At 46.5% G+C, this 27,214-nt stretch overlaps 1 protein-coding gene across 2 annotated transcripts in view; it reads right to left on the bottom strand.

Moving 5' to 3' along the window:
* Nucleotides 1–27,214, bottom strand: part of HMCN1 (hemicentin 1) — a 162,728-nt gene that overhangs the window by 59,078 nt on the left and 76,436 nt on the right. For both annotated transcript variants that reach the window (XM_027704511.1, XM_027704512.1), the window contains 17 exons: nt 25,329–25,607; nt 24,235–24,516; nt 23,122–23,230; nt 22,387–22,556; nt 21,891–22,045; nt 21,043–21,166; nt 19,642–19,743; nt 17,949–18,116; nt 14,762–14,913; nt 13,890–14,013; nt 9,847–10,022; nt 9,478–9,574; nt 7,959–8,081; nt 6,019–6,180; nt 5,102–5,380; nt 3,730–3,897; nt 256–369 (listed from right to left, as the gene is read on the bottom strand). In XM_027704511.1, coding sequence (XP_027560312.1) covers nt 256–369; nt 3,730–3,897; nt 5,102–5,380; nt 6,019–6,180; nt 7,959–8,081; nt 9,478–9,574; nt 9,847–10,022; nt 13,890–14,013; nt 14,762–14,913; nt 17,949–18,116; nt 19,642–19,743; nt 21,043–21,166; nt 21,891–22,045; nt 22,387–22,556; nt 23,122–23,230; nt 24,235–24,516; nt 25,329–25,607 — 2,784 coding nt within the window. The remainder of the gene's footprint in view (nt 1–255; nt 370–3,729; nt 3,898–5,101; nt 5,381–6,018; nt 6,181–7,958; nt 8,082–9,477; nt 9,575–9,846; nt 10,023–13,889; nt 14,014–14,761; nt 14,914–17,948; nt 18,117–19,641; nt 19,744–21,042; nt 21,167–21,890; nt 22,046–22,386; nt 22,557–23,121; nt 23,231–24,234; nt 24,517–25,328; nt 25,608–27,214) is intronic.

The raw sequence follows: 27,214 nt of genomic DNA, 5'->3' as shown, positions 1-27,214 counted from the left end.
GTGTCCCTGCCCATGGCAGGGGGTGGAATGGGATGGGTTTTCATGTCCCTTCCAACCCAAGCCATTCTGGGATTCTGTGACACTGTGTAGAACCTTCTCTTTACAACCTCATTTTCTGTCTATGGCATCAAATTCACTTATTTTTTCCCTTAAGGACTATGTTTGGGCTTAACGTTTTTTAAATACCAGCAAAGACCTCCTCCTTAGTGTCCAAACCCCCCTGTCGTGCTGTGCCAGAGCTGGTGCTGTACTCACCCAGGACAGCGAGGTGGAAGTCCTTGGTGAGCTGCCCCGCGGCGTTGGTCACCACGCACGTGTAGCGCCCCGCGTCCGCCGCGCCCGTGTGCGTCAGCCGCAGCGTCCGGCCCCCTGCACCCACACAGGACAGCGTCACACCCTGCTCTGCCACAGCCTGCACAGCAAACAACAACCCGCTCCTCTCACCCCCCAAACCACCCGCACACCGAATGCCTGGATCACAGACACCCGGGTGTCCTGGTTAGAGCGGCTGGGACCGATTTCATCGCTGGATGGGTGCAGCCCAGGACTGTGTATTCTATAGCCTTCCATGCCATTCCCCAGAAACTGTTGTCAGTAGAGGCCTGCGAGATGGGGGGATGTTCCTGTCCTCATACCCTTTTATGGAATTTCCCCTCTGAGGGAAGGACTGAGCACCTCATACCCTTTGATGGAATTCCCCCCTCTGAGGGAGGGACTGAGCACTCCCGCCTGAACTGGAGAATATAGAAACTGGGAGTTTCGGAACCTTTCCACCACTCGTGGGATCCAGAGGAAGACTGCAGACCACCGCTCTCAAGCAGACTGAGACCACCACCCTCAACCGGACTGCAATCCCCACTTCTGACCAGACTGCAACAGCTCTCCCACCAGCAGGTTTTTCCCCTCTCCCTTTATTTTGGACTCGGGGGGCCAAGGAACACCACTTTTGTTCATACCCCAGGGTGCTGGGTTATACATTTGGGTTTTGCGGGTTAAAACCAATTGTCTGTCTGTATAATTGTACTTATTGTATTATTTTAATAAATTGTTATTCTGACTTATAATCTCTCTTTTGAATTGAGTTCATTTCCCCTGCTGGCTAACTTTTAAACCAGCACACCGGGATATCTGCACCGGGAAGGACTTGTGCACTTCTGGCCAGGAAACTGGGCCAGGACATGGTGTTTCAGCAGGATTGTCATTCACCTGAGGGCTTGGCTATACACTGAGAATCTATGTGAATATACAGGAAAAATAATAAAGCTTCATCAGGAGGGGGGCGTGTCTACACAAAATAAATTTATTTTTATAAACACTTAATGTTATAAATGCCTTGAAGATATTTTCACGTGTATAAATGAGGAACAAAATTCCACTCCTCCCTTCCAGCACTTGCAATAATTGTGCCATCAATAATAATAACAACAGGTAATAACAGAACTGGTTTACAAGTAGTGGTTTAAAAAAATAGATTCCTTTTAACACTGTGGCAGAGCAGTTGTCGGGTCACCTTTGCACAGATGTGTTAGTTTAAAAGGAATAACATCTGCAAGTATGTTTGACCAAAGGACAAGGAATATCCCTGCTTTGCCATGGCACAGTAACTTCTCTTTCCTTCTTTTTTTGGCAGAGGAACAGCAAAACAAACCTCAGGGAGCATTTGAGTGTGAAAACAAAGGTGGTGGCCAGCCTGCAGCCTTTCCCAGTTTCTGGCCAGCAGCTCTGCCATCAGCATTCCCACCCCATACACCACATCCTAAATGGGCATCCCCTGCCTGTGGATATCCCCAGGGGTCATTGCTGGCATAGAGCCCAGGAACTGATGCTCCTGCTCACGTGCTTGGAAGGAAGAAACTGCTGGGCTGGTTAATGGATGTGCCTCTGCCCAAGGAATTCTGCCTGGAAGGCTCAGTTCTTCCAGCCTCATATCTCCCTGATCCCTTCTCCCATCCATCCCCTGAACAAAGCCCCAGAAGCAGCAAAATGAAGCAGGTACCTGGCTGCAGGAGACTGGGGCTTGCCCTGGTATCACACACCAGAACACACCCAGGCCCCCAGTGCTGAGGCAGCTCAGGATTTTATATATTTAGTTCAATTAAAGCTTCTGTCCTTCCTAAAGCCAGTGTGCAGCTTAGGGCAGGGGCTGCAAGGAAAGCAGGTGGGCTACAGTGGAATGTTTTTCCTTTTTTTTAACTAGAGGATACACAGGAAGGATCATCAAAACGAAACATCAGTGTCAGCACAATGATCTCAGGGACAGGGTGGGACTGTCAGAGTGCCTGTGGAGGGCCAGGAGGAGTTGGGCTCCATGATCCCTGTGGGTCCCTTCCAGCTCAGGAGATTCTGTGATCTGAATAAGCCGACTAAAAGCTGCCGGCAGTGTGTCCACACATTGAAATTATCTGCAATGCCAAGTATGTTTTCAATCAACAGAACCAAAACCTTGCTTTGGCAAAGTACTGAACTCCTAAATTAGTTGAAGAGGAGGATTTTTGTTGTTTTTTAGGCTTGTACAAGCACAAAAAAAGTTCCAAGTGCCATGTTGGTTACACTTCACTCCCACAATGTGTAGTTTTCTGAAGCACAAGGTTTGCTGGCACACAAAGCCAGGTCCTGGCGTGTTTTCCCTCCCCCAGCAGCCAAAATCCAGAGACAATAAACAGCCTTTTGTCTCCCCCCTCCCAATCTGTGATCCGGGTGGTGATAGTGGTGTGGGTGTAGAAACCCACAGACAGGACACAAACAATCAAGCCCAGAAGATGTTATTTGTGTTGATGGCAACTTCACACAAGGAGGAATGCAGCCAGCTCCCACTGCCAGGTTTATATGGATAATAATCACACCCCCACTCCTTTTCCATGTGCTGTATGTAAAAATGGGAAAGCAGAGGCCAGGACTACATGCAACATTAAAAGTCCCACTGATTAAAAACTCCTGAAACATTTCAGCTCCAAATCCAGTCTTAGCTGAGCTCCTAAACACCTTCCAGCTCCATTCCCTGCCTCTTGAGTTCATGCTGCAGGATGGCTTGGCTTTGCATGGTGGCTATGCCAGAGTATCAGAAACTCCATCAAAACTTATATTCATGAGATTTCGAGCTGTGAGTGGCAAACCAAGCTCAAAGAAACACCTCAGCTGTCACCAAATACTTAACTTCTGGAATCCTGGAATGGTTTGGGTTAGAAAGGACCTTAAAGATCATCCAGTTCCAACTGCCACGGGCAGGGACACCCACACATTCCCAGAAAGCTGATCCCTGAACACATGGGAAGGCAACACAAAATGTGTTGGCACCTGCTTGGTACCCACTTTGTCATCTCAGGGGCTGCTGACAACTCAGTTTCCTCCTGTAACACAACCCTTTAACCTCGGTGCAGCTGCCAAGCCAGTCCTCCCACCTCCCAACACAGCGAGGTGCCACCACCTGACCTGTTTCTGGAAGCAAGCTCTGCACTAACACACACCAACAGCCAAAGCTGTGCCTCAGTCCATGTCACAGCACAAACATCACCAGCCTTTGGCCCATACACTCAAAGCAGGTACCAACTTTCAGCTATTCAGCCAATCTGACCCCATTTAGGTAAAAACTTGGCACTGAGTAACCATTTCTCTTCTTTCCTGCTCCTTACAGACTCATAAACCAAACCTCCTCCTTTAGGTGTAGATGCAGAGGGCCCTTCAGCCCTTTCCCTTTTTCATTTTTTATTGAAATAACTGCAGCTTTTGTACCTGAGAGGATTCGCACCGAGTTGTTCAGGGTGACAGGCCATCCATCCTTGAGCCACGTTATTGCTGGCAAGGGAATTCCTGAGGCCTCACAAACCAGGGAGATGGGATTCTTCTCCACAATGCTGATGTTCTCAGGCATCTGCAGGTAACCAGCAATACTTGGGGGAACTACAGAAAAGAGCAAAGAAAAGCCACACTTCAGAACAAATCAAAATTAACTTTGCTCCCAAAACATAATTATAATTCACTGAAGCCAAGTTAGGCTTGGCAAGTGAGGAGCTACAGAACAGAGACATTTAATATTACATATGACTATTTCTTACTGTGTAGTGGCATGGAAATAATAAACTTAAATTCTATCTATCACCTTTATTTTATGGCTTAAAAGCAAATAACAGTTATAGCAGTCCTGCCCAGTCTACACTAATTATAATTCCCAGCATCAAATGACGCACTGGGGAAAATTCCTGCACTGACTGAATTATGACAGAATCTCCTCATGGAAAGAATAACCCCCTATTAAAATAACTACCACAAATTGATCCTCAGCTTTTCTTTGCTAGGAGTAAGAACATTTCCACTTTGGAAGAAGCTCTATAGTTCATACTTCAGAACATAAGGCCTGGGGTCAAGAATTCACCAATGTCCTCCAGCACTGAGGAGGTTTGAAGTTTCTCTTTACTACCCACAAGTTTGATAATACAGCACAGCAAATATTCAAAACAAAGAATAAAACTGGTAAGTAATTTTGGCCTCTTGTTTTTAATAAGAATTCCTGTGCTCACAGTAGAAAATGAATAATCAGTGTCTGATGAAATGCAAAAGGTCATCTGCAAAAGCATTACAGATGCTGTAAGATAACGTGACGTTCTGATCAGTGTCACCAGTCCAACTGGATGAGTTATACCTGGAAGTACAATCTTTAAAGTGTTCTGACTGTGTAAAATCAGAGAACCTGATGCTTAGATCCCTGTGATCCTGGCTGTCCCCAGGTAATACCCCTGTGGTGGTGGCCACTAGCAGGGTGGTCTCCGTTAAACCTTAATTTCTGTCTCCCACAGTAAAATATCATGACACTCACCCCAATATCATATAAAATGGTACCAGATCTTGGTTACCTTGGCAGATGAAGCAGCTGGGGGTAGGTTGATATTAACAGAGAGAGCGCTAAGATTTTAAAATATTCAGGAATTACACAATTGAATTTGGATTTTTATAACATTGCCTTTGAAACTGCACCAGTGACCCGCAAGTGGAACTGCCCCCCCCTCCATGCAACAGATGCATTGAGCTGCACAAACAACTGTTGTTTGGACGCCCTTGGGTGGATGTGGCTGTCCCTGTGCCCCCTGCCCCCCTGGCACAGGCTCACCATGCACACTGAGGTGGTATTTGCTGTCAGCCAGCCCGGCCACGTTGGAGGCCACGCAGAGGTAGCGGCCGGTGTCGGCCAGGCGGGCACGTTCCAGCCGCAGGACGCGGCCCCCGCGCAGCAGCAGCGCGTCCCCCCCAGCCAGGGGCCTCCCATCCTTCATCCACGTCACTGCTGGCTCAGGAACGCCCTGCACCTCACACTCCAGGGACACCTCACTGCCCTGGGTGACCACCACTTCGGATGGGTGGGGGCCACTGTTCAGGATAGTTGGTCGAACTACGGAAGAACAAACACGGCGCAGAGTCAACTGGAAGCAACACTTCAGCATCCTCACCTGCTTCTCAACAGAATAACAAGCAAGGTTGCCCAAGAACAGACAAATAATCTCTTCTTCCCTCCTTCCACCCCGTAAAGTGAAAATGGTTTTTTTTAAATGTTAACTTGCAATTCTAAAAATGCAAACAGGAAGAAAAAATCAAATCAAAAATGATGGCCCCAAACGCTGTCAATCCCTACTGATTTTGGGAGATTTTCTTTTTCATGGGATTGTTTCGAAATACCTCCTTTTGTTCCTGACCAAAATACAGTAAAATCTAAGAGAACAAAGGGAAATCTCAGTTCAGTTAGTTGTCATCACTGCTGCAGTTTGGAGACAAGAAACATTATGCTACCTAAAAGGTTACAGCCCTGGAATCACACACTTCCAACAGGGATCTGCAACGTCTTGGTCACGCTCTGAGTTCAGATTGCCAAAATTTTAATTACTTAACATTCTTCTTGGACTACCCTGAAATTGTCCCACAGCCAGTCCTCGGTCTCTGAAAACCCTGCAGCTCAACATCACTGCACTGACCACACTTCCATAACACCACTGCAGAACCAGCAAATACGATGGGGATTTTCCTGGTACTCACTGTGCACCTGCAGGCTGTACTCCTTCTGGGCACTCCCAGCCACATTTGAAGCAATGCAGGTGTAAGATGCAGCATCAGACTTGTCAGCAATGGCAATCTGGAGCTGTCTGCCCCCAGACAGCACCCGCACCCTTCCCGACAGCTCCGGCACCAGGGGAGAGCCTGCAAGACACCTTCTCTCAGATCCAGCCACAGGAAAGGGTAAGGAGCAAATGTGTCACCTGCTGTCAAGTCCACTGGTTCACTTCAAAAGAACTGAGCTGCAGAGCTGCCCATTTTACAGCTGCTCTGTCAGAGTTTTCCCAGACAGCAGGAACTTCACCCAAGGAGATTCCAAGGACTCCCCGTGTTAACTGCTGACTCCACGGCCCAGAGCACCCTGAGCTAAAGCACAGTGACTCACTCCCATCCTCCCTGAGTGCTGGACACCTCCACTGAGCACAAAGTTCAGCACTTTCAATAAAATGTAACTCCTTTTTCAGTCCAGAATCGTCTCACCTGGACAATTTCTAAGCTTAGAAACATCTGATTTAGTTTTCACCCCACTTGTGTGTGTGTCACACAGGGCACGTGCACAGCCTCCTGCCCAGGGAATCCTCAGCAGCAATGTGACAGCAAAATACCAGCACATTCTCTGAGCAGATTTTTCAGTCCCGGAGACCTCAGATGCTGAATCTTCACCTCTCCAAATCACAAGGGGACTTGCTGACAGAAGGAATGCACCTGCCATGGATCATTCTTACAAGCTCAATCTTCATTTCCCTCTTGTGTATTCAAAATCTTCTCTACAAAGTGCACCAAATGTCGAACGTGCTGACAAATCTACTACTCCTCCTTTGTAACTGCTTTTCCAGGCTTTCCAACAGGTTTAAGTGCCCTTCCCACCACTGAAGTGTACACATGCTGGTCTTGGAATGAATTGTTAGGAAGTATCACAGAATCCTTTTTAGCTTCCAAGAGACAGGGTTTAGAAAGAACTTGATAAACTTCATTTTCCCTGAAAATGTTATGCATTAGAAAAAGTGTTTTGTAATTAAAATCTGCTCTATCCACGAGGTAAAATTACTTAAAGTATAGATATACACCACACTGAAATGTGCAGCCTAGATGAACACAGATCTAGGAAAGATTGATTAACAACAAAAGAATTACCACACTGAAAGAGTACAACACCTTATTTTGTCTTATATTCTGTGTCCAGAAGTGTCCATGTTTAAAAGAATGTGCTAAAAAAAACCCTGCTTTTGTCTAGCAATTCATAAAAAGGTGTTTGGCAATGTTACTTTAACCCCTAAGGCAAAAAGGTGTGTAGTCTGCTCTTAGATGGGATGAGAGAAAGAGTCCAGTAAAGCCCAAAAGCAATCACAACTCGATGCATTTTGTCACTTGGCAGGACACCCTGGCTGCAAATTTAAAAATAACTCAGAGGATCTGTCTGTTGTGCAGTGGATCACAGGGCAGAGACCCTCAACTCCACAGGGCTTCCCAGTGAGTCCCAGCTCTGCTGCCTGGGATCACAAACAAGTCTTACAGTCCCAGAATGGTTCAGGTTCGAAGGGACCTCAAAGATCACCTATTTCCACCCCCTGCCATGGGCAGGGACACCTTGTGCTGTCCTGCTGCCCCTGGGTAAATAAACACATTGAGAGGGGTTAAATCCTTCACAGTCCATTTCTCTGTCAGTTCAGGAATCTCTGCATTGGGCTTCTCTTGCACTCCTTTAGGAATACTGACACCTAATCCAAGCAGAGGTGAGTTAGAGAGAAGGAAATAATCTACTCCTGGAGTTCATTTTGCTCCACATCAGGACTGTGCAGATCCCTGCATGTTTTAGCTCCTCAGAACACACCATCCAAAACGTGCACAAGTGAAAAAAGAATAACCCTCAGGTCAGAACTATCCCATTGGCTTTATAAAACAGACAATGGATGGTTACCCACCGTTCTTTTTCCAGGTGAGGCTGGGTGGTGGCATGCCACTGGACTCACAGATCAGGCTTATCATGCTCCCTTCAGTGACTGTGAGCTGAGAGCTGTCATCTGAGCCAGAAATACTGGGGGACACTGCAGAGAGATGCCAAGTAATTGCAGCATTAGAAAGAGCACCTCATCTGCCAGCAGGAAACCCCAAACGACCCTCAGACAAATCTGTCCCACTCAGCTCTGAAGCAATGACAAGGATTGCATCCTCCTGCTGACAATGCAAACCAGGCCCTAGGCAGGGAATAATACACTTGGGAATGACTGCATCCATCCTTCCAGCTTCCAGGGTCTGCTGCATGCACAGGCTTTATTTTGGGCTGCCTTTGAATGGGCGTCACTGAACAAAGCTGGTTTGGGGACTGTCAACTGACTCCAACTCTGAGAGCCTGGCTCAGCCAGCAAACCTGCAGAGATCATCACTAGACCTTTAAAATTCAGACTATGGTTTTCCTTGGAAGTTTTCCTGCATCAGCACACTGGCTGCCACATCCAAGGTACGGACCCCATCCCTTCAAACACCCTCCTGCAGCACAGGGACAGCTTTGCTCTACAGCTCTGGGACTCTAAAGCAGCTGCAGATAAAAGGGACCAATGTTTTTCCTCTGATGCCTTCTAGGAACAAGGAAACCATTTTCACCAGATGGAAACAGCAGAGACTAAAAAAAAAGAGGCTGACACACACAGCAAATGGTATATGCTTCAGCATGGGAAAAGGGCACAGTGCTACAATATCCACCCCTAATTTAAATGCCATGAATGTTTATTTTTAATCAATAATGACAGAATTGAATTCTGTTCTAAAAATTGTGATTTTACTGTTACAACCCTTTTAGATAATTTTAGTCGTGTGATTTCAAAGCAAGAAATTGATTTATAATAGCAAAAAAGAGATATTTCAATTTGCATGTGGGGAGAAAATGATGGTGCAGGAAAAAACCTCAAAAATCAATTATTAAAATAATGTCTTAAGTCACATTCATCAGAGAGCCACAAAAAATTTAACTAAAGCTGTCTTTATGATTCAGCACTGATAACCTTGTAGAGCAAATAAATCTAGGTAAGGCAGCTTTTATTTATCTGAAAGTCCATGCTTCAGCATTTAAATGAGTGGAAGGTTGGTAGGTTACTTTAACTGGCATTTAAGCTACGGATACAAACCCAGTTGGTTATCACAGAGTGGTTTGGGTTGGAAGGACACTTAAAGATCATCTCATTCCAACCCCCTGCCGTGGGCAGGGATGCCATTCCATAGTTACAGCTCTAACTATTCATGCATGCAGACCCAGCCCAACAAAGGCCTAGGAAGTAGCTGCTATTAATTTAGAACTAAATTAAAGCAATTTGAAAAATGTGAGCACTTGGGCCTGTTCAAGTACAGCAAACACAACAACATCCCCCTGCAGGAGCCTCAGCAATTGAGTGCTGATGAACTAGAGAGGGTTTTGGTGTCTCACATCACAATTTTAATAAGTCTTACCCCAAATATTGACATTATAGTTCTTCTCGGTCTTCCCAGCAACATTTGTGGCTTGGCAGGTGTACCGGCCCGCGTCCTGCACCTGAGCTCCTTCGATCTGGGGGGAAGGAAAACCTGCATTTCTTCTCCTTACATCCTTACATGGGAAACTTGCAGGGACAGGGGGCTCAGGGTTCAATTTTATTTTTACATCTGTCTCCCTGAATATTAACAACAGAGTATTAATGCAGCCCAGTGTGTCCCCAGACAGGCAGGGCTCTGAGCTCCCTCCCTCCTCCCACGTGACTCTCTTTTCCCAGAGAGCCCGACGCTGTCCCATCTCCAGCGGGTGCAGCTCCCCAGGAGAGCCCCCCGGCCTGCCCAGTGTACCTTGAGCACGCTGCCATCCTCGGAGATGCTCAGCCCTGGCTTCTGCAGCAGGGCCCGCCCGTCCTTGAGCCAGCTGAGCACGGGCGGGGGGACGGCGTTGCTCTGGCACAGCAGCTCCAGGGCCTGGCTCGCCAGCACCGACACGTTCTGCTCCTCGCCCGCGATGTCCGGGGGCACTGCAGCGATGGAATCGCACAGCTGGGAACAGCCCTCGGGGATCAGCCACTCCAGACACCTCCCAGCACTGCCAAGGCCACCACTGACCCCTGTCCCCGAGGGCCACAGCCACAGGGCTTGGAAATCCCCCCGGGGATGGGGACTCCACCCCTGCCCTGGGCAGCTGTGCCAGGGCCTGACCACCCTTCCAGTGAAGAAATTTGTCGTAATGTCCAACCTGAACCTTCCTTGGTGCAACTTGAGGCCATTTCCTCTTGTCCTATCACAAAGGATCTTTCTACATTGAAGGCTTCCCCACATAAACATAATATGGAGTTAACAGACTTCAATTAGCAAAAATAACAGTTGCTACCTTTCTGACACACAACTGAAGTCTCCTTTGTATCACAAAAAGCATTAGAGTAATGTCTTTACTTACAGAATATCCTCCACACAAGACACACACTAGGGAGGTATCAGCTACAGAGAAATCAGGACTAGCTAAAAAAAACACCTTGAAACTTTGCTAGAAAGGAAAATCCCCAATACACAAAGGATGGGGAATGCATTCCTGCTAAAAGAAAAAGAGCTGCTGAGTGAAAAGGCTCACAAGATAATAATCAGCCCCAGAAGCTGAAAATGTCTTAAGTTGGTCCAGACAGTGCCAAGAAGGATAGCTGGCCTTAAGGAGAAATCTGACTTACAGATGGCCAAATGCAGATGGCAGAATAAGAACTTAGGTGGTTGGCAAGCAAATCAATGTGTTAATGACTTAGTCATCAAGTCATAATCTACAATTAGTCTGTCTATCTGCTTTGTGTGGGATCTGCTAATTATTGCAGTTGTTGGCACTGAGCACTAGATTTAGATTTGTCCTGCAGTTTCAGTGATAACCTCATTATTACACTATTATTTCCCAATTATACAGGAGCAAAATCAGCTTTTAGAACGGAAGGTTTCTGTGCAGAAGTAAAAACAACCCAAAACCACTGGACGCTTAAGTGGAAGCCCATTAGCTGTTCTTGAACAGGATTTAAGAAAACACATTTTTTCCCTCCCATTTTTAAATTTTGTGTTTCCACAACAAGAAAAACAAAGCAACTGAGAACCTGGAACAGCAAGTCAGCAATTTTCCATGGGGAAAGTGTTCATGGCTGGAGTCGAAAAGACAACAGAGGAAATATTACCTCCAGAAAGTTGACCAAGGCCAAACATAAGAACCTTTATTGTCACATTGCCTTTGCTTTTCAGTTTTGCAACCCATTCCTCCAGACATTGCAGGTCTGACTGCACAAAACCCTGGGGTGAGAAGGGACTGACAGTGAGAACACCCCGAGCTTCCCTCTGAACCCAAGTGACTGGATCATAACGAGCCCCAGAGTGGTGCCCACAGCTCTCGAGGTGTCCTGGAAAAGCCCACTGACAATAAAGCTTTGTGTTCCTTGCCCAGGAAGTTCTCAGCAGAGCTGCTGATTTCACAGTTTGGAAATAATTTAGGGAAAAGCCTGGTCCCTGTGGATAAGAAATAGAGTAAGTGAAAAGAAATCTGTTTATCTTTCTTTCTTTGTAGAACTCACAAAGGCCCAGATTCTTTATGAGTGCTGTGGAACTGAGAGCTGGAAGCTGATCCATTCCTGCAGAAGGCAAATTTGTTTCCAAAGACTTTTCCACCAATTACTTTTCCTCTCTGCTAAATGAATTGAAATGTGTTCAAAAGGAAACTGAGTTCATGAAACAGAGAGAGACGGACATTGAAGCATTTATTTCTGAAGGAACGGGGTTTAAAATTAATCTAATTATGCTCATGGTAACTGTAAGTTACCCAAATTGTTCCACCTCCTGGCTCAGCACACCACACATTTCCAACCAACTCAGCTCCAACTGCACTCCAAATTATTTTCCTCCTGTGGCTTCTTAATTAGATTGCCCTTATGAGACAAGTCTGAAGAGCAATACTGTTTTTTGGTGACAGCTTCACTCAAGCTGGCCCTGCAGCTGAGCTCAACCCGGCCAGCTTTTAATACAACACTAATTTTAAACATACACCACTCCTACCTAACTCTTTTCATTTCATCCGGCTAAAATGGACAGAGCTTCCCGAAAAACAAAAGAGGAATGACAAACATATCTGTGCCATGCTACACAGACATACACACCTCCACCAAAGCAGACCTTGATACTCCTTGTTCTGGACATAAAATGTTCCAGCCTAGGCTAACCTGGCTCACTTGCCATGGCACAGTCCTGGATTTCTGAACTGCCCCTTGCAGATGCAAAAGTCACCATGATTTGGGAGTATCCTAACCAAGGAAGTCAATTCTGAAGGCCAAACTCAAAACTGAATAATCCCTGACTTGGAAAACATCCAGACTTCTAACTTTCCTTGCAAGGTTTTCCAGGGTCGTGCTCGGGATTGCCACAACGCTGGAGACTGGCACAGTCCAACCAGTTCTCTCTCCACTGCCCCACTGAAAGCGGAAGCAAAAACACAAGGGTGCTGCAATGCCAAAACTCCCTCTCCACATCTGGTACCGCAAAATTTCTAAAACAAATGGCAGATCATCGTTCATCCTCATTTCACTGGTGGCCACAGTCATTGAGCTGTCCAAGGAAACTCCAAACTTGCCCCAGTCCCGCTCCCTGGCAGCGCTCCTGGCATCCCTCGGGCAGGAGGTCAGGCTCCTCAGAACCTGCACAGCACAACAAGCTCTGAGAGCACAGTATGGGGTGATCTCAGAACCCCTTCCAGTACCTGAGGGGCTTCAGGAGAGCTGAGAGGGACTTGGGATAAGGAAATGGAGGGACAGGACAAGGGGGAATGGCTTCCCACTGCCACAGGACAGTGTGGACAGGGTCAGATGGGATACTGGGGAGAAATCCTTCCCTGTGAGGGTGGGGAGGCCCTGGCACAGGTTGCCCAGAGAAGCTGTGGCTGCCCCTGGATCCCTGGAAGTGTCCAAGGCCAGGTTGGACAGGGCTTGGAGCAACCTGGGCTGGTGGAAGGTGTCCCTGCCCATGGCAGGGGGTGGGACTGCACGACCTTTAAAGTGCATTCCAACCCAAACCATTCTGGGATTCCATGAATATGAAAAGGCATCTTATACAAGTCACAAACAAATCAGGATAAAACTTACACAAGTTACAAGAAAGTACAGAATCACAGAATGTCCTGAGCTGGAAGGTGACCCACAGGGATCATCAAAGTCCGGTTCCTGGCCCTGCACAGACACCCCAACAATCCCACTATATGCCTGAGAACCTTGTCCAAATCAGAAGGGAGGAGGAACTTATACGAGTTCAGACAATGAGATTTCAGAATTAACTTACTGACACAATCTGGAAAACTGACCAAGTACAAAAGATTTATTTCCTTCTCCTTGGAAGAGACCAAGTTGACTGGTTGTGCCCAACAGAGCTCATGGCAGTGTCACTATTAGCACTATAAAAGTCCCCACCATTTAGGCAGGCAGGGCAAGGCTTGAGGATGGGATGGGAACTGCAGAGCTGGATGGGGAACTCACAGTGACTCATTCTGCTGCAATAAACACCACTGAGCTCTGGCCAAAATAATATCTTTCACCTGGCAGATCTACATGTTTTTTACACAAACATGTATTTTCTCCTATCATTTGTAAATGAGCTTCTATGTATTCAACTTGTAAAGTCACTATTGCAATAATATTTCTTCAAGGACAGACAGCAGACTGCACCTGCAGGCTTTAATACATGGGGACCTATATGCATAAATATATTTTTACTTCTGTGCACACACCCCTCCTCCTCAATTCACCTTCCATCATGGGTTGGGACCATTTGTACTCTCTCTGCTCAAGGTCTGGGCCCTGGAGTGTTCAGCTCTCCTGACAAACCGCTGGTCAGACACTCACCCAGCACCCGCAGCTCGGTGTCCCTCTGGCTCTCGCCCGCGGCGTTGACGGCCACACACGTGTAGGTCCCCGTGTCACTGAGCTGAGCGCTGGGCAGGGCCAGCACCCGGCCCCCAGACAGCACCTGCAACACGGTCAGGACACACCTCAGTTCCCCTTGCTCACGTTTTACACTATTAGCTTTCACTGCAAAATTAAATACTTGTACTGCCACTGCTTCCCACCATCTCCCTGCTCCCCACACTCTTCCCTGCACCCAGTGTTCTCTTTTGATCCAGACTTGCAACAGCAGAATTCTAATCTCAGGCAAGTCCACAGGGGACTCCTGGCATTCACAAGTGTTTGCAGGATCTGGACATCCCTCCCTCTCCCCAGCTTCAAACATTCTGTGACACCTTTAGTCTGTGCCCTGAGCTGTCTCCACAGAACACAAATCTCCCCTCTTCCCTTGCAGATCATAAAAATCAGCTTTAGAAGAGCAACCACACTCTCTGCTTTTAGCTCTAAAATATCTCCTTATATCAAAGGTTGGGGTTTTTTTCTGAATTACTATAGTATGCAATGAGCTATTATGTGATCTTGAGCTCCACAGATCTCTTCAGCAGAGGAATACAGTCCAATTTCCTCTCCTTGCCAGTAAGTGGAAAATTGCTGATGCAAACTCTTACTCAGTATGAAATCAGTTGAAAGGACCACTTTATTTCAATATACTTCCCACAGTAAATACTGGAGCTAAACTCACACCAATAACCCAGAGCGAGCGGCCTTGCACTTCCACTGCAGATCCTCTAACTTATTGACCTCCATTAAACCTGGAAGCCTCCAGCCACAAGAGGGAACAGCACAGACACAGCAGGATCTGAACCCAGTACCTGGAGTCCATTGCTGAAGCTGGACACGGGGCTGCCATCCTTAAGCCATGTCAGGATGGGGGCAGGGATGCCTCTGGCTTCACACTCCAGCCTCACCAGATTATTGACCACCACTGTCACCGTGTCACTGCTGCCAGAGATTGATGGGGGCACTGAAAAACCAAACAGAAAATGAAGCTGTAACAGCTCCCTAGGAGTGTAAAACACAATGAAATTCATTGTGCCGCCTACTTTTGGACGTTATTTCTCTTCTCTCATGTTACTCCTACTGAACTCTTGTCATTTCTTTGCTCTGTGCCAAATCCTGCTCTTCCCTTGCATAAGCAGGCAGATAACTCCAGTGGAACTACTGTGAGCAAGGTATGTGGGACTGGGCCTGCTGCCCAGAGGACAGCTGGGAAACCCAGGAACCACCACTCAAAGCCAGAAAATACTCCCTCTAACTTCTCTGATACTCCATTTAGACCTTGTGAAAGGCATTAGGAGTGGTGGGGATTAAAGAAAGGAGTTTATCATGTAAACTGCATAAAGCAAGTCCATACACAGAGTGATAAATTGGCCTTGCAGAGCATATGGGAACAGTTACCAGCTCAGACTGGATAACATCTGCCTGTCTGATGACACCAAACATCTTAATGGAACATCTCTAAACACTTACTCCAGGCACACAGGCCAGCAAATGTTGTAGGGCTGTGTCAGAAAGGGAGACCAGAAGCATTAAAAAAAGGAAGATGTTTCTTTTGTTGAGAAAAATCAAACCAATTTTATTTGCTCCTACCACTAATAACTTGATGACAAAACTCAAAAGTCAGTATCAGTACAAAACTTAATATTTGAAGTCACTTCAGGAAAGGGATGAGAATGGTGTGAGCTACTCACACACATCCTCTGTGAGGGGAGAAAACAGGTATAAAATTCTGTCCTGAAAATAAGATTCATTTAAAAATTCAGCAACCTCTAACAGCCTTAACTCAGGTTGTGGCTGCCCCTGGATCCCTGGAAGTGTCCAAGGCCAGGTTGGACAGGGCTTGGAGCAACCTGGGCTAGTGGAAGGTGTCCCTGCCCATGGCAGGGGGTGGAATGAGATGAGCTTGAAGGTCCCTTCCAAACTAAACCATTCCATGATTCTCCCTACTCTTACACACATTTCAGTAATAGCAGAAAGGGCAGGAAAAAAGCACAGGATTTTATAATCTTTAGAACCTTTTTTCCCCACACAGATGCACACAGCTCCCCTAATGCAGCGCAGTAGCATTCATTGTTCTCAAAAGCCTGAGAAAGTTACAGTGGGGAGAGAGAAGTGAAAAAAATTAATACAATGAAATCATATGAATATACTAAACTGGAATTCCACCTGCTTCCTTCAGCTGGCCTGCCTGGCTTCATTTAACGCTAAGCCTGCAATATCAAGCATTGTTTTTAATGCCAAAAAAAGACGTGACAACACTATTAACAACAGAAATCACCGAATAAGACCAAGTAATAAGTAATGACCAAGGAAGGTGCTCATTCCCGATGCCAAGTGCCACATGGAAATCCAGAGCAGCCTTTCTGTAAATGCAGCCCAACTTTCTTGGCATTTCTGAGTCTGTTCTCCTTCAAGTAGTCATTGCTTCCACTAGGAAGAGGGAAAAACCTCAAGTTTCCTCTTCTCAAACTCATAAATTCCAACTAAACTGGATGACAACCCTGTCGATGGTAAATTCCAGCAGCTCCCCACGTGTGAGCCTGGCAGGACACAAGCTCAGTTAAGTAGGTTCATGGACAGCAGCTTGGGCTTCCTTTGATGCAATTAGTTCTGCCTGCAACTGCACAGATTGTGTTCTACAATTCCATGCCTTAGTCAGAAAGTATTAGTTCCCTGGAAAACTCCGGACATATCCACTGAAATTCTGCCACCCATCAAAAGACACGCAGACACTGCGGGTTATTCTTCATTTAACTAGAATAATGAGCTCAGTTCTAAGTATTTCTGGGAATTAATCACTGGGTGGGGTTAATTGCCTTTGGCCATGTCTTGAGCCATCAGTTTCCCCCCTGATAGTCATTAATTCAATGGAAATGCACTGCCCAACTCATTAATTAACATTAATAGGAACTATATACTCTGTGTGCATCTCAGCTGGGGACACTGTGCCAAATTTGGGCCACAGTTCTGCATGGAAGACTCCGATAGAAAATCAGCTACAGGCATATGCATGTATCAAAGATAAGATTTTGGATTATGGCCACATCCAAAAACCACTGAAATCAGTGGAAAAGCTCCAATTTGGCTTTTGCTCAGGTGTCTCATGTCTGCAAACACCCACACTTTCACTTCATCTTATTAGACACAGTACATTTTTCTTTAAAGCTCTTGGATTATGAAAAAGCATTTCATCTGTGTCCTTTATCTACTGTGAGCTTCAAAGTCATCTACAACAAACCCCAGCCATTGCCAGGCCCTGCAAATTGCTGAAATAAAAGACCTCGTCCACAAATCTTCCTAGAAATGCCTTCCCTTTGCACATTTTCCTAACTCAAAACACCTATTTCTAATGTCACTGATTAAAAAAAAGAGTGAAGAACATGGAATGACAGGACAAGGGGGAATGGCTTCCCTCTGCCATATGACAGGGTCAGATGGGATACTGGGATGGGATTCTTTCCTGTGAGGGTGGGGAGGCCCTGGCACAGGTTGCCCAGAGAAGCTGTGGCTGCCCCTGGATCCCTGCAAGTGTCCAAGGCCAGGTTGGACGGGGCTTGGAGCAACCTGGGCTAGTGGAAGGTGTCCCTGCCCGTGGCAGAGGGTGGAAGGGGATGGGCTTTAAGGTCCATTCCCACCCAAACCATTCCACGATGCTGTGATGATGGGATGAGTGACGCCAAGTCTGCTGAGCAGACCTGAAGCTTGAGGAGACCAAAGGCAGCGCATGTACGTGTTATTCCTACGTGTCGCGACACGTGGCGAGAGCAAACGGCCTCAAGCCGTGCCAGAGGAAGTTTAGGTCCGATAGCAGGACAAACACCTTCACAGGAAGGGCGGTCAGGCACTGGCAGAGCTGCCCAGGGCGGAGGTGGAGGGATCTCAAGCCCTGTGGCTGTGGGTTCCGGCCGGCCCGGGCAGCGAGGGGGGGAACGGGAGCACTGGATGCTGTCCGGGGGCTGTTCCCGCGGCAGAAGGCGGGATTGCTCGGCTCTCACTCACCGTGGACCTGCAGGCTGTAGAGCAGCTCGGCCGTGCCCGCGGTGTTGGCAGCCAGGCACCTGTAGAGCCCCGCGTCCGAGAGCTGCGCGGCCTCGATGAGCAGGGCCCGGGCGCGGCCCCTCAGGGCGGGCACGGCCAGAGCACGGCCGTCCTTGAACCACGAGATGGCTGCGGGGAAGGGAACAACACCCGTGACTGCGGCCTTCCAGTCACACCTTTACAATGCCCCGTCACCAGCAATCAGTGTTAACAACAGTGAAAAGCAACTCAAAATGAAGAAATGGGTAACATTTGTGCAAAATACTGACAATCCCCCCCAGAATTCAACAGCACTCTCGACACTATCATCTACACACTTTTTTTTTTTAATTTTTTTTAATTTTAAATTTTTTTAATTTTTTAAAATTTTTTTTAATTTTAAATTTTTAAGGAACTTTTTTACCTTCAGGACATTTCATCTCACAAACCAAATTTACTCATCTCATAGCAAGGTCATGAGCTGTTTAAAAACACACAGTAATATGAAGGTGTCCCTACCCAATGGCAGGGGGTGGAATAAGATGAGCTTTAAGGTCCCTTCGAGCCCAAACCACCCTGGGATTCTACAATATATATCATTTTTTCACCTTTTACCCTAAATTATCCCTACATTAAACTCAACCACCTGGGACAAAGAACCAACATGTAAGCAACCAAATCAAAGTTCAATTGGCAGGCTGAAAAAAAAAAGTGAAAATGAAGAGCAGGAATCTGGTGCTGCTCCAAAAGAAAGTTTTATAGGAACTCTATAACCAGCAACATCTGAGGATTTTGCATCTCAGCCAAAAGATGGCACCAGCCATCAGGAGAATGGACCATGCAGGATTTATGGTACCACTACTCAGTAGATGAAATTACCATTTACTGATTATCTGTAATACACAAGTTTATTTGGGGAAAGAGCTGCATTCACAAAGTGTTCTGGTCTCACTGACAAACAAGACTGTACGGGGCTCCTCTCTTTTTCAGTGGAATGCTGTGCTATCACTTTTCTTTGCTAATGTTATTTCTTGACACTATGATGTGGCATCACATCATACCAGAGGTGACCAAACTGTTCTTATTGCATAAATCATCTGAAATTCATCATTTTAATTGTTTGTTCTAAAATAATTGTCAATTTGGAGAGTAAAAAGGAGGAGAAGAATTTAAAGAGAGTGTAAAACAGATAAAAAATCCTGATTTTTTACATTTTACTTACACCCTCAATATTTTCAAACTGTGTTTTATACAAGTATAAATTATTATAGAAAACAATACTTTGCTGTGAATTAATTCTCAAAAAGGCAGAAAAGGTGAATCTGGATTTTCACCTGAAATGTAATAACACCTTTCTTCTGAAAATGTTGCTGTCATCAGCACAAGAATAAATTGCTATATTAGATAAGCTCTTAGTAACTATTCCTCCAGTTTTGCTGTACAATAATTATAATAGAAAATTGTTCTCACAGTACCATGTATTTTATATCTTATCAGAAGAAGGTGGGAGCAAAAACACACTCTAAAAAAGGTCCTAGATATGCCCACACTTGACATGGTCAATGCACCAGGTACTTTAGGTCTGCTCTACGCTGTCAAATATTTGGCTGGCAGGAGACAAAAGGGGATTTGTTTAAAGCTGATTCCAGATGTTCCCCAAGGTGCACGTGGATACCTGGCAGAGGGTTCCCAGAAGCTCTGCATTCTAGATGGATTGGGTTGTTCACCACCACTGTTTCATTTAACATCTTTCCCGCATCTTCCAGACTGGGTGGTTCTGGGGAAAGACAAAGGCAGCAGGTTTGCATTAATTCAGCCACCCAGCCAGCACAGCATCCAACCACAAAGTCATCTGCCCTTGGACAAACTCTGGGCTATGAGTTGCACAAGCTTCAGCTGCCGGATGACCGAGGAATTTCTCCAAGAAGCTCATCTTTGAAATGGGGATATTCTCTAACTATATAACCTCATTAGTGGTAAGAGGAATAAAATGTTATTTTTGTTACTTCTAATTTTTTTCCATGAAAATTGGGACTTAAAACAGAGTTGCAAGGAATGGGTGCACAACGCAGAACAGCAATTCTTTATTGTGGCAGGAACATCCCACTTCAACTGAGTGTTGTACACAGCTTTTACCTTACTAATGTTTAGAAATCTGCACCATGTCAGAAACACCAGATAATGACACTTTGAACATGAAGACAGCAAAAAGAGACATCTCTGACATGGGGCTGACACTCAAATTAGCTGTGATGCAATTATCACAGTATAAGATGAGTGTGGCTTCTCTTTCTAAGTCTCATCCATGGAGACTCTGCACCTTCTCCTCATTTCAGTTGAACATTTTCCAGACACTGAGTTGGTTTGGCAATAAGAGGCAACATAATTATACTCTGTGAGCATTTTGCCATGGTCCATTCCTACACCTCCTGAGGATTCCCACACCTCCTTTGAGGATTGGATCACATCAAGAATGCACAAGCCGATTTCTGAGCCAAACATACATAAATCATGGTGAGAGCATTTATTAAACTCACATGCAAACAACAGCTTCTCAAGTTTCCCCCATTCCTTTTATACTATTGTTAGCTGCAAAAGACAGTTCCCTTTAATCAGGCTGAAAAAATCCCCTCACAAGAGAATGTTTCTTTCTCAGAAAAGTCACTCCTGTAAAAATTTCCCATTGCATGGTCACAGGGAATACCAATATCCACAGAAAATTTGGATGAAATTAATAATGCCAATGGTGGTACATCATGTACTGACTCAGAAACAGAGTACCCTTCTGAGGGGTGAGTTAGTGGCAATGTGTTTGGCTTTTTGGGAGACCTCTGAACAGCAATTACCTGGAAAGGGAATTCATTCATTTATTTCTGGGCCCTTGGTACCACAGGAGAGAGGCCAGATCCTAAGAAGGAGAGTTTTTGGCCTCGCTCCTTACTAATAGAGTGGGACAAAAAAAGCAAACTGAAAGGGGGATGTGCAGAGACAGCCCAAAAGCCAGAGCAGAGGGCACACAGGTGCCAGAGCTGCCCCAGGCAGCCCCCCGAGGAGCTGCCGAGGGCAGAGACGTTACCGTGCACGTGGAGCCGGACGTGCTGCTGGGCCTCTCCGGCAGCGTTGGTGGCCACGCAGGTGTAGTGGGCAGCATCCTGGGGCAGGGCCCTGCCCACCTGCAGAGCACGGCCTGAGGACTCCAGCTGTACCAAAAACAGAGCACACGGACACGATGGCCCAGGGCAGAGCACGCACTGACACAAACACCGCCGGGAGCGGCTTCCCTCTAACCCAGGGAAGGGGCGTCTGGGAGTTCAGACACTTCAGTAATCCTGGGACATCAGGATAATGAGCTGTACAAGTGTAGGGAGACCCACGTGGCAGCAGGGCAGGCATGCAAAGTGCAGAGGAGGCTGCAGTCAAGATGTCAAAAGCTGCTCCAGCCCACAGTAAATCAAAGCCACTGCAAGCAATCAAACCCCTGGAGCATGGAACCACTGGGAAGGGCTCTTCATGGAAAGGCAGGATGTCACCATCAGAAGGGAATTACAGGTAGCTGCTGCAATGGCAGCAATTATAGAACAGCTCATCTAATGCCACCTCACAGGGACAAGTGGGCAGAGCCACCTCACAACCAGCAGACAGTCACACCTCGAAAGGTTCAAGTAGCACTGGAAGGAGCCAGATGCTGAATTTCCAGCCCTGGACTCCTCTGATATGAGCTGTCTAATGGGACTCAGTCTACTAAACACTGCTGTAACCAGAGATACCACCCTGGGCAGGCAAAAAGCTCCTCGTTCTCCAGGATAGATCTTTAGCATCTTTATATCACAGCACGAGGGAAGCAACAGGAAAAGACGCACTAACCTGTATAATTCATTGTAACTATCTGTCATGGTTTGGATCCCATAAAAGAGTCGTGCTTACTCTGAGGTTTCCTCTGGCTGTGTTTACTGGCTGTCCATCTTTTAACCAGGTTATGGAAGGGCTGGGAATGCCACTGGCTATGCACTGCAGTGTCACAGGCTTGTGGATCACAACAGCTCTCTCGGAAGGCCCCGTTGATTTGATGGTTGGAGGAACTGCAAGAAGCACCAGAAACAAAAATGAAGTGTCATTTGAACATGTACATTTAAAGATATAGAAACAATACCCCACAGGTGAGTGCAGTTCTATTTCTACTCCTAGATCAGGACAACCTGCTCTGGTGGAAGGTGTCCCTGCCCACGGCAGGGGGTTGGGATGAGATGGACTTTAAGGTCTCCTCCAACCCAAACTATTCTATTATTCTACTTCAACTTATCTCATCTACAATTTTTCAACCCACTAATAACAAATATGCATTTACAGGAGATCTGAGCACCTTCTTGCCAGCAATTTAAAAAAAAAAGCAGTCTGCTGCTTCCCCCCTTGAGTAACCTACCATGCACTGTAACATCAAATTCCTTCCCGTGTTCTCCTGCCTTATTTGCAGCCACACATTTATAGCGGCCGGTGTCTGACACTTCAGCTTGAGAGATGACAAGTTTCTGTCCCTTTAATAAGATCTTGTGCCCAGCTCCCTCTTCAACTGGATGACCATCTTTCAACCACCTGTCAAAGAGAAAGTTCAGTCTCAGCTCTCTGTGAAAGAAAGATCTACAACACTCCTGAAATAGGTACAACTCCATTAAACAGAACAGCTCAGTAACTCAATTTGCATTTCCAGGGAAGTTTGGAGATGTCATATTCCACTTTCCTGAGTGCCATGGACCAAAATGGTTTATCAGAAGGGAGTATTGGGGAACAGGCACTAAAGAAGACATCAAAAAAGGTGACAGCAGGTACCATCAGAGGCAGAGAGAAACCTCCACAGCAAAAGTAACCCCAGGTGGCAGAACAAAAGTGCTCAGTTGCATTAGCCCAGGAATGAGAGTTTTGGCTGTTCTTGTTATCTATGCCCATCTCCAGAACACGGACACTGGCACAACAAACCAAACTCATTTAAAATAAAATCCTGATGCTGCCCAGTGAGTGCTGTCTTCAGTGGAGCCAAGAGTTTGTCCTCTGCTCACTAACCCTCACCAAACAACACAGGTGGCTCATAAAGCTCAATTCCACACTCCCCTAATCAAGCAGCAGATTTCTTTATTTTCTACTGTCACATAAGTGCCCTTACGTGATCGTTGGTGAGGGTGTCCCTGTTGCTGTACAATCCAGCTCCAAAGGGCTGTGGAGAATCACAATGTAGTCCAAGAGCTCATCCCCACCTTCCACAAATGGTGGGACTGTGAAAGAGAAAATCCACAAACAGAAACATTTCAGCATCAGAAATATCATGAAAGTCTCTCTCAAATAGCAATGTAAACACACACTGATTCATTAGGAACCTCAGTTCCTTTCTGAAGGGAAACATTTACCCAGTAATATTTTCTGGCTTCAAATCATTCTTCTCATTTTTTTTTTTACTGTTTCTCATTTGGTTGGTTTTCCCAGACCCTGTCAGAACAACCTTATGAGTGGGTGGGGATGGGGGGGGCTTTTAGCACTCCCTGCCAGAAGAAGGAGAAAACAAAGGTGCAGAGGAACCTTTTCCAGGTCCTTCTTCACCCTGTCTCATCCTCTCTGGGAAGGAAGCATTGCCACACAGCTCCTCACAGCTCCTCCACTGACCCAGACCAGTGAGATACACCTGGAGCAGCAGAATGGGTGCTCTTCTCCTGCATTCAATACTATGTTCTCCAAGAGAGCAATTCAAAGTTCATTACAGCTCATAAATAACTCTTGCCGTGTCAGGAGAAGGTGGTTCACGTTTTTGTACAATTCTTTTACCTCAGGACAGTCAGCAGGGACTGCTGAGATGCAAACTGTGGTAACAGATTCAAGGGATACAAAAGGAAAAGCATTTTTTCAAGAGAAGGTTCAAAATTTGCACAACACAATTCAGAGAAAGATGTCCTCTCCCAGAGGCCACTACTCAGTGATATTTTTAAAGAATACCCTTGGGGATCTATGATTTTCTTCCATGAAGGCAAGTTAGAAGAATTTTAGGGGTTACTGAGAATAATATTTACCAACCACATGCAAAAAAATCCTTCAAGAACTAACCTGAAAGCCTTCCAACTGTCCTGTAACCCTGGACAGCAAAGTTGTACAGTGCTCAGGTTCAACTAACTATGGAGCCTGATAACTGATCTTTCACAAACAAAAACACAAACACAGGGGTTTTTGGAATCTCTCCATGTTAGGTTTATGGGAATGTGACAAATCAGTAGTTGTGCTGCTCACACACCTAAGATTTCAACTTCATACTTGATTTCTTGTTCCCCAGCTACGCTTGTGGCCACACACCAGTAGTGGCCCCGGTCGGCCTCGGCGGCATTGAGGATCTCCAGCCTCTTCCCAGCAGCCAGGACACGGAGCCTGTCACTGGCCTGCACGGGAACCCCATCCTTCAGCCAGGTCAGGAGAGGGGGAGGGTTGCCAGCAGCATTACATTCCAACGTCAGGGAATTCCCAGCAACCACCTGCCTGCTCTGGGCTGTGTCAGCATCGCCCTCGATCACTGGAGGAACTGGAAAAAGGAAAAAATACATTGCAAGCCATTAATTCTGTAGCCAGAAAATGAATTAAGAGCAAATGTGTTGGTTCCTCCCCCCACTTTGGCTCCACAAGCCATTCTGTCACGTAGGATTTCATGGGAGAATTTGCTGCTGGGGTGGGACAAGGCAAAGGGAAACAGAGAATTTGAATTTTTTACTTCAGTATTGACCAGTTGTATAACACACAGGATCTGCAGGGCTTTGAGAGGGAAGAACTAAATACAAAGGACTCAAAAGGGCATTCTAAAGATCCCCAACAGACTGGGTATTGCAGGTAAGTATTGTTCAGCATACAGATAGGAATTCAAGAACATATACATGGAGAAGAAATAGTGCAGCAGAAGAAAGTGTGGTACCAAGGCTGGTGAAGGGACTTTGGACAAGGGCACGGAGGGATAGAACAAACTGCCAGAGGGCAGGGATAGGTGGGATATTGGGAAGGAGTTCCTGGCTGTGAGGGTGGGGAGGCCCTGGCACAGGTTGCCCAGAGAAGCTGTGGCTGCCCCTGGATCCCTGGAAGTGTCCAAGGCCAGGTTGGATGGAGCTTGGAGCAACCTGGGCTAGTGGAAGGTGTCCCTGCCCATGGCAACCCAAACCATTGCAAGATTTCATGAACCAAAGAGCTTTTTGAGAGTACCACAAAGCAGAGGGTCTAAATCTCCCTGTCCTTGGCCCTGCTCAGAGAGGCCAGCCTTCAAACACAGTCCCTGCCAGGCTGCAGAGGCAGCAGAGCTCTCCCAGTGCAGCTCTAACACAACCCCCCAGCTCAGGAGCTGTCCCTCACCGTACACATCCACGTGGAACACCTTCTGTGCTGCGCCGGCCGCGCTGCTCACACGACACGTGTACCTGGCAGAGTCCGACACCCGGGCACGAGGGATCTGCAGCAACTGCCCCCTGTCCACATACAGAGCCTGGGGGCTGGAGAGAAGGGGGTGCCCATCCTTGTACCAGGTGATGGTGGGGACAGGGATGCCCTTGGCCTCGCATTCCAGGCTGATGAGGTTGTTGAGCAGCACCGACACCTCCGTGGTAACGTTCCCTCCTTTGATACTGGGAGGGACTGTTTCAAAAGACAAAACAGCAGCATTGAAGCCTTGGGTTACAAAGATGTGCAGGTTTAAATGAAACATCAGAATGCTGTAAGAACAAAATATTTTAATCAGACTTCCAACCCTTCCTGCTGTATTTTGGTTGTTTTTTTCCTCAGCAGAGTAGATCACAGAATCACTGAGGGTGGAAAAGACCTCTGAGATCATCCAGTCCAACCTTTGACCAACCCCACCTTGTCACCCACACCATGGCACTGATGCCATGTCCAGGCTCTGCTCAAACACCTCCAGGGACGGGGACTCCACTCCCTCCCTGGGCAGCCCATTCCAAGGGCTGATCACTCTCTCTATGAAGAACTTCTTCCTGATTCCAACCTAAACCTCCCCTGGCACAGCTTGAGACTGTGCCCTCTTGTCCTACAGTTGGTTGCCTGGGAAAAGAGATATATCACCTGTACAGCTGTCCAAGGCACACAGGGTAGAAAGCACAAAGAGAACACAACAAAAAGGGCCACCAGGCTCCGACCTGTGCCAGGTTAGGGCCTCCATGCATCCTGCAATGCATCTGGGCACCCTTCTTCCCTGTCTCCAAGGGGTAAAGAAAGAGCAATCCCTGTATCCCTGGGGAGGTGCATCCTCCCAGCAAGGAACCTGCCATTAAAAATACCAGATACACCCAAGAGCCTCGACAGCTGCAGCGGGAACTGCTCAGGGCTCCAAACTTCTGAGGATGAAGTCACTTTGAGACTAAATATGAGCTTAACAGTCTTGCTTTATGCTCCTATTTTTGAAACTTTTTGGCCCACAGTCATTTCCCTTGCTCACTGGGCAGCAGGGCTCAGATTCTTCTAGCAAACAAGCTCTGGTGTAAATCAGCCAATATAAAGAGTCCGTAAATCTCTATAGAAGTAATAAAAACAGAGTGCAATTGGCAGCGAGTAAATTTATGACTGTTGAGAGTACCAGACACATCTGGCAGACACATTGACTCCTGTGCTGCCAAAAACGCTCAGCACATCCACGGATTCCACTGACTTCCACAGTGGTCACTGGAAACCCAACTGCAGAGAGGTAAAGCAAAGTGTCCGTGGACGGATCTACACCTGAGATGGGTCTTGCAGATTATCAAACCACAATGAAACATTTTACTAATTAAACATTTTTTGTTGCCAAAAAACCTAAATCCATAAAACATGCTGAAACAAACCCAGATCAAAGGCAAATGCATTTCTCTATCAGCAAACGCTGATAGAGAATCCACAGAAATGGGGAATGGTTTTAACATGGTATTTTGGGAAAATATTAAAGTCAAAAATACGGCTAAACTGCTAAAACAAAGTAAGAATGAGCAAGAATTAGCATCTAGGCTGCTCACTTAATCTGTGGGCTTCTGTTTGTCCAGCCAGGATTAATGAGAAATTTAAAACTGAAGAGGTGTTCCAATCTACTATCACGAGTTCACTTCTCTTGCCTGAAGAATCTGAAGTACATCTACTCATCTGTGAGAGTTTTACCTGGGGGCCTTTTTATTCCTCTAATTTTTATTCCTCTAATCTCCCAACAGCCACAATCACCTGCAAGTTGTGCCAGCATTTCCTTTGTTCCTGCTGGACACAGG

This window comes from Neopelma chrysocephalum, unplaced genomic scaffold (genome assembly GCF_003984885.1).
Source record: "Neopelma chrysocephalum unplaced genomic scaffold, ASM398488v2 Primary Assembly neopelma1_281, whole genome shotgun sequence".
NCBI classification, from domain to species: domain Eukaryota; kingdom Metazoa; phylum Chordata; class Aves; order Passeriformes; family Pipridae; genus Neopelma; species Neopelma chrysocephalum.
Note: the sequence above shows the minus strand (reverse complement) of the source record. Positions and strands in the feature narration are given on the sequence as shown.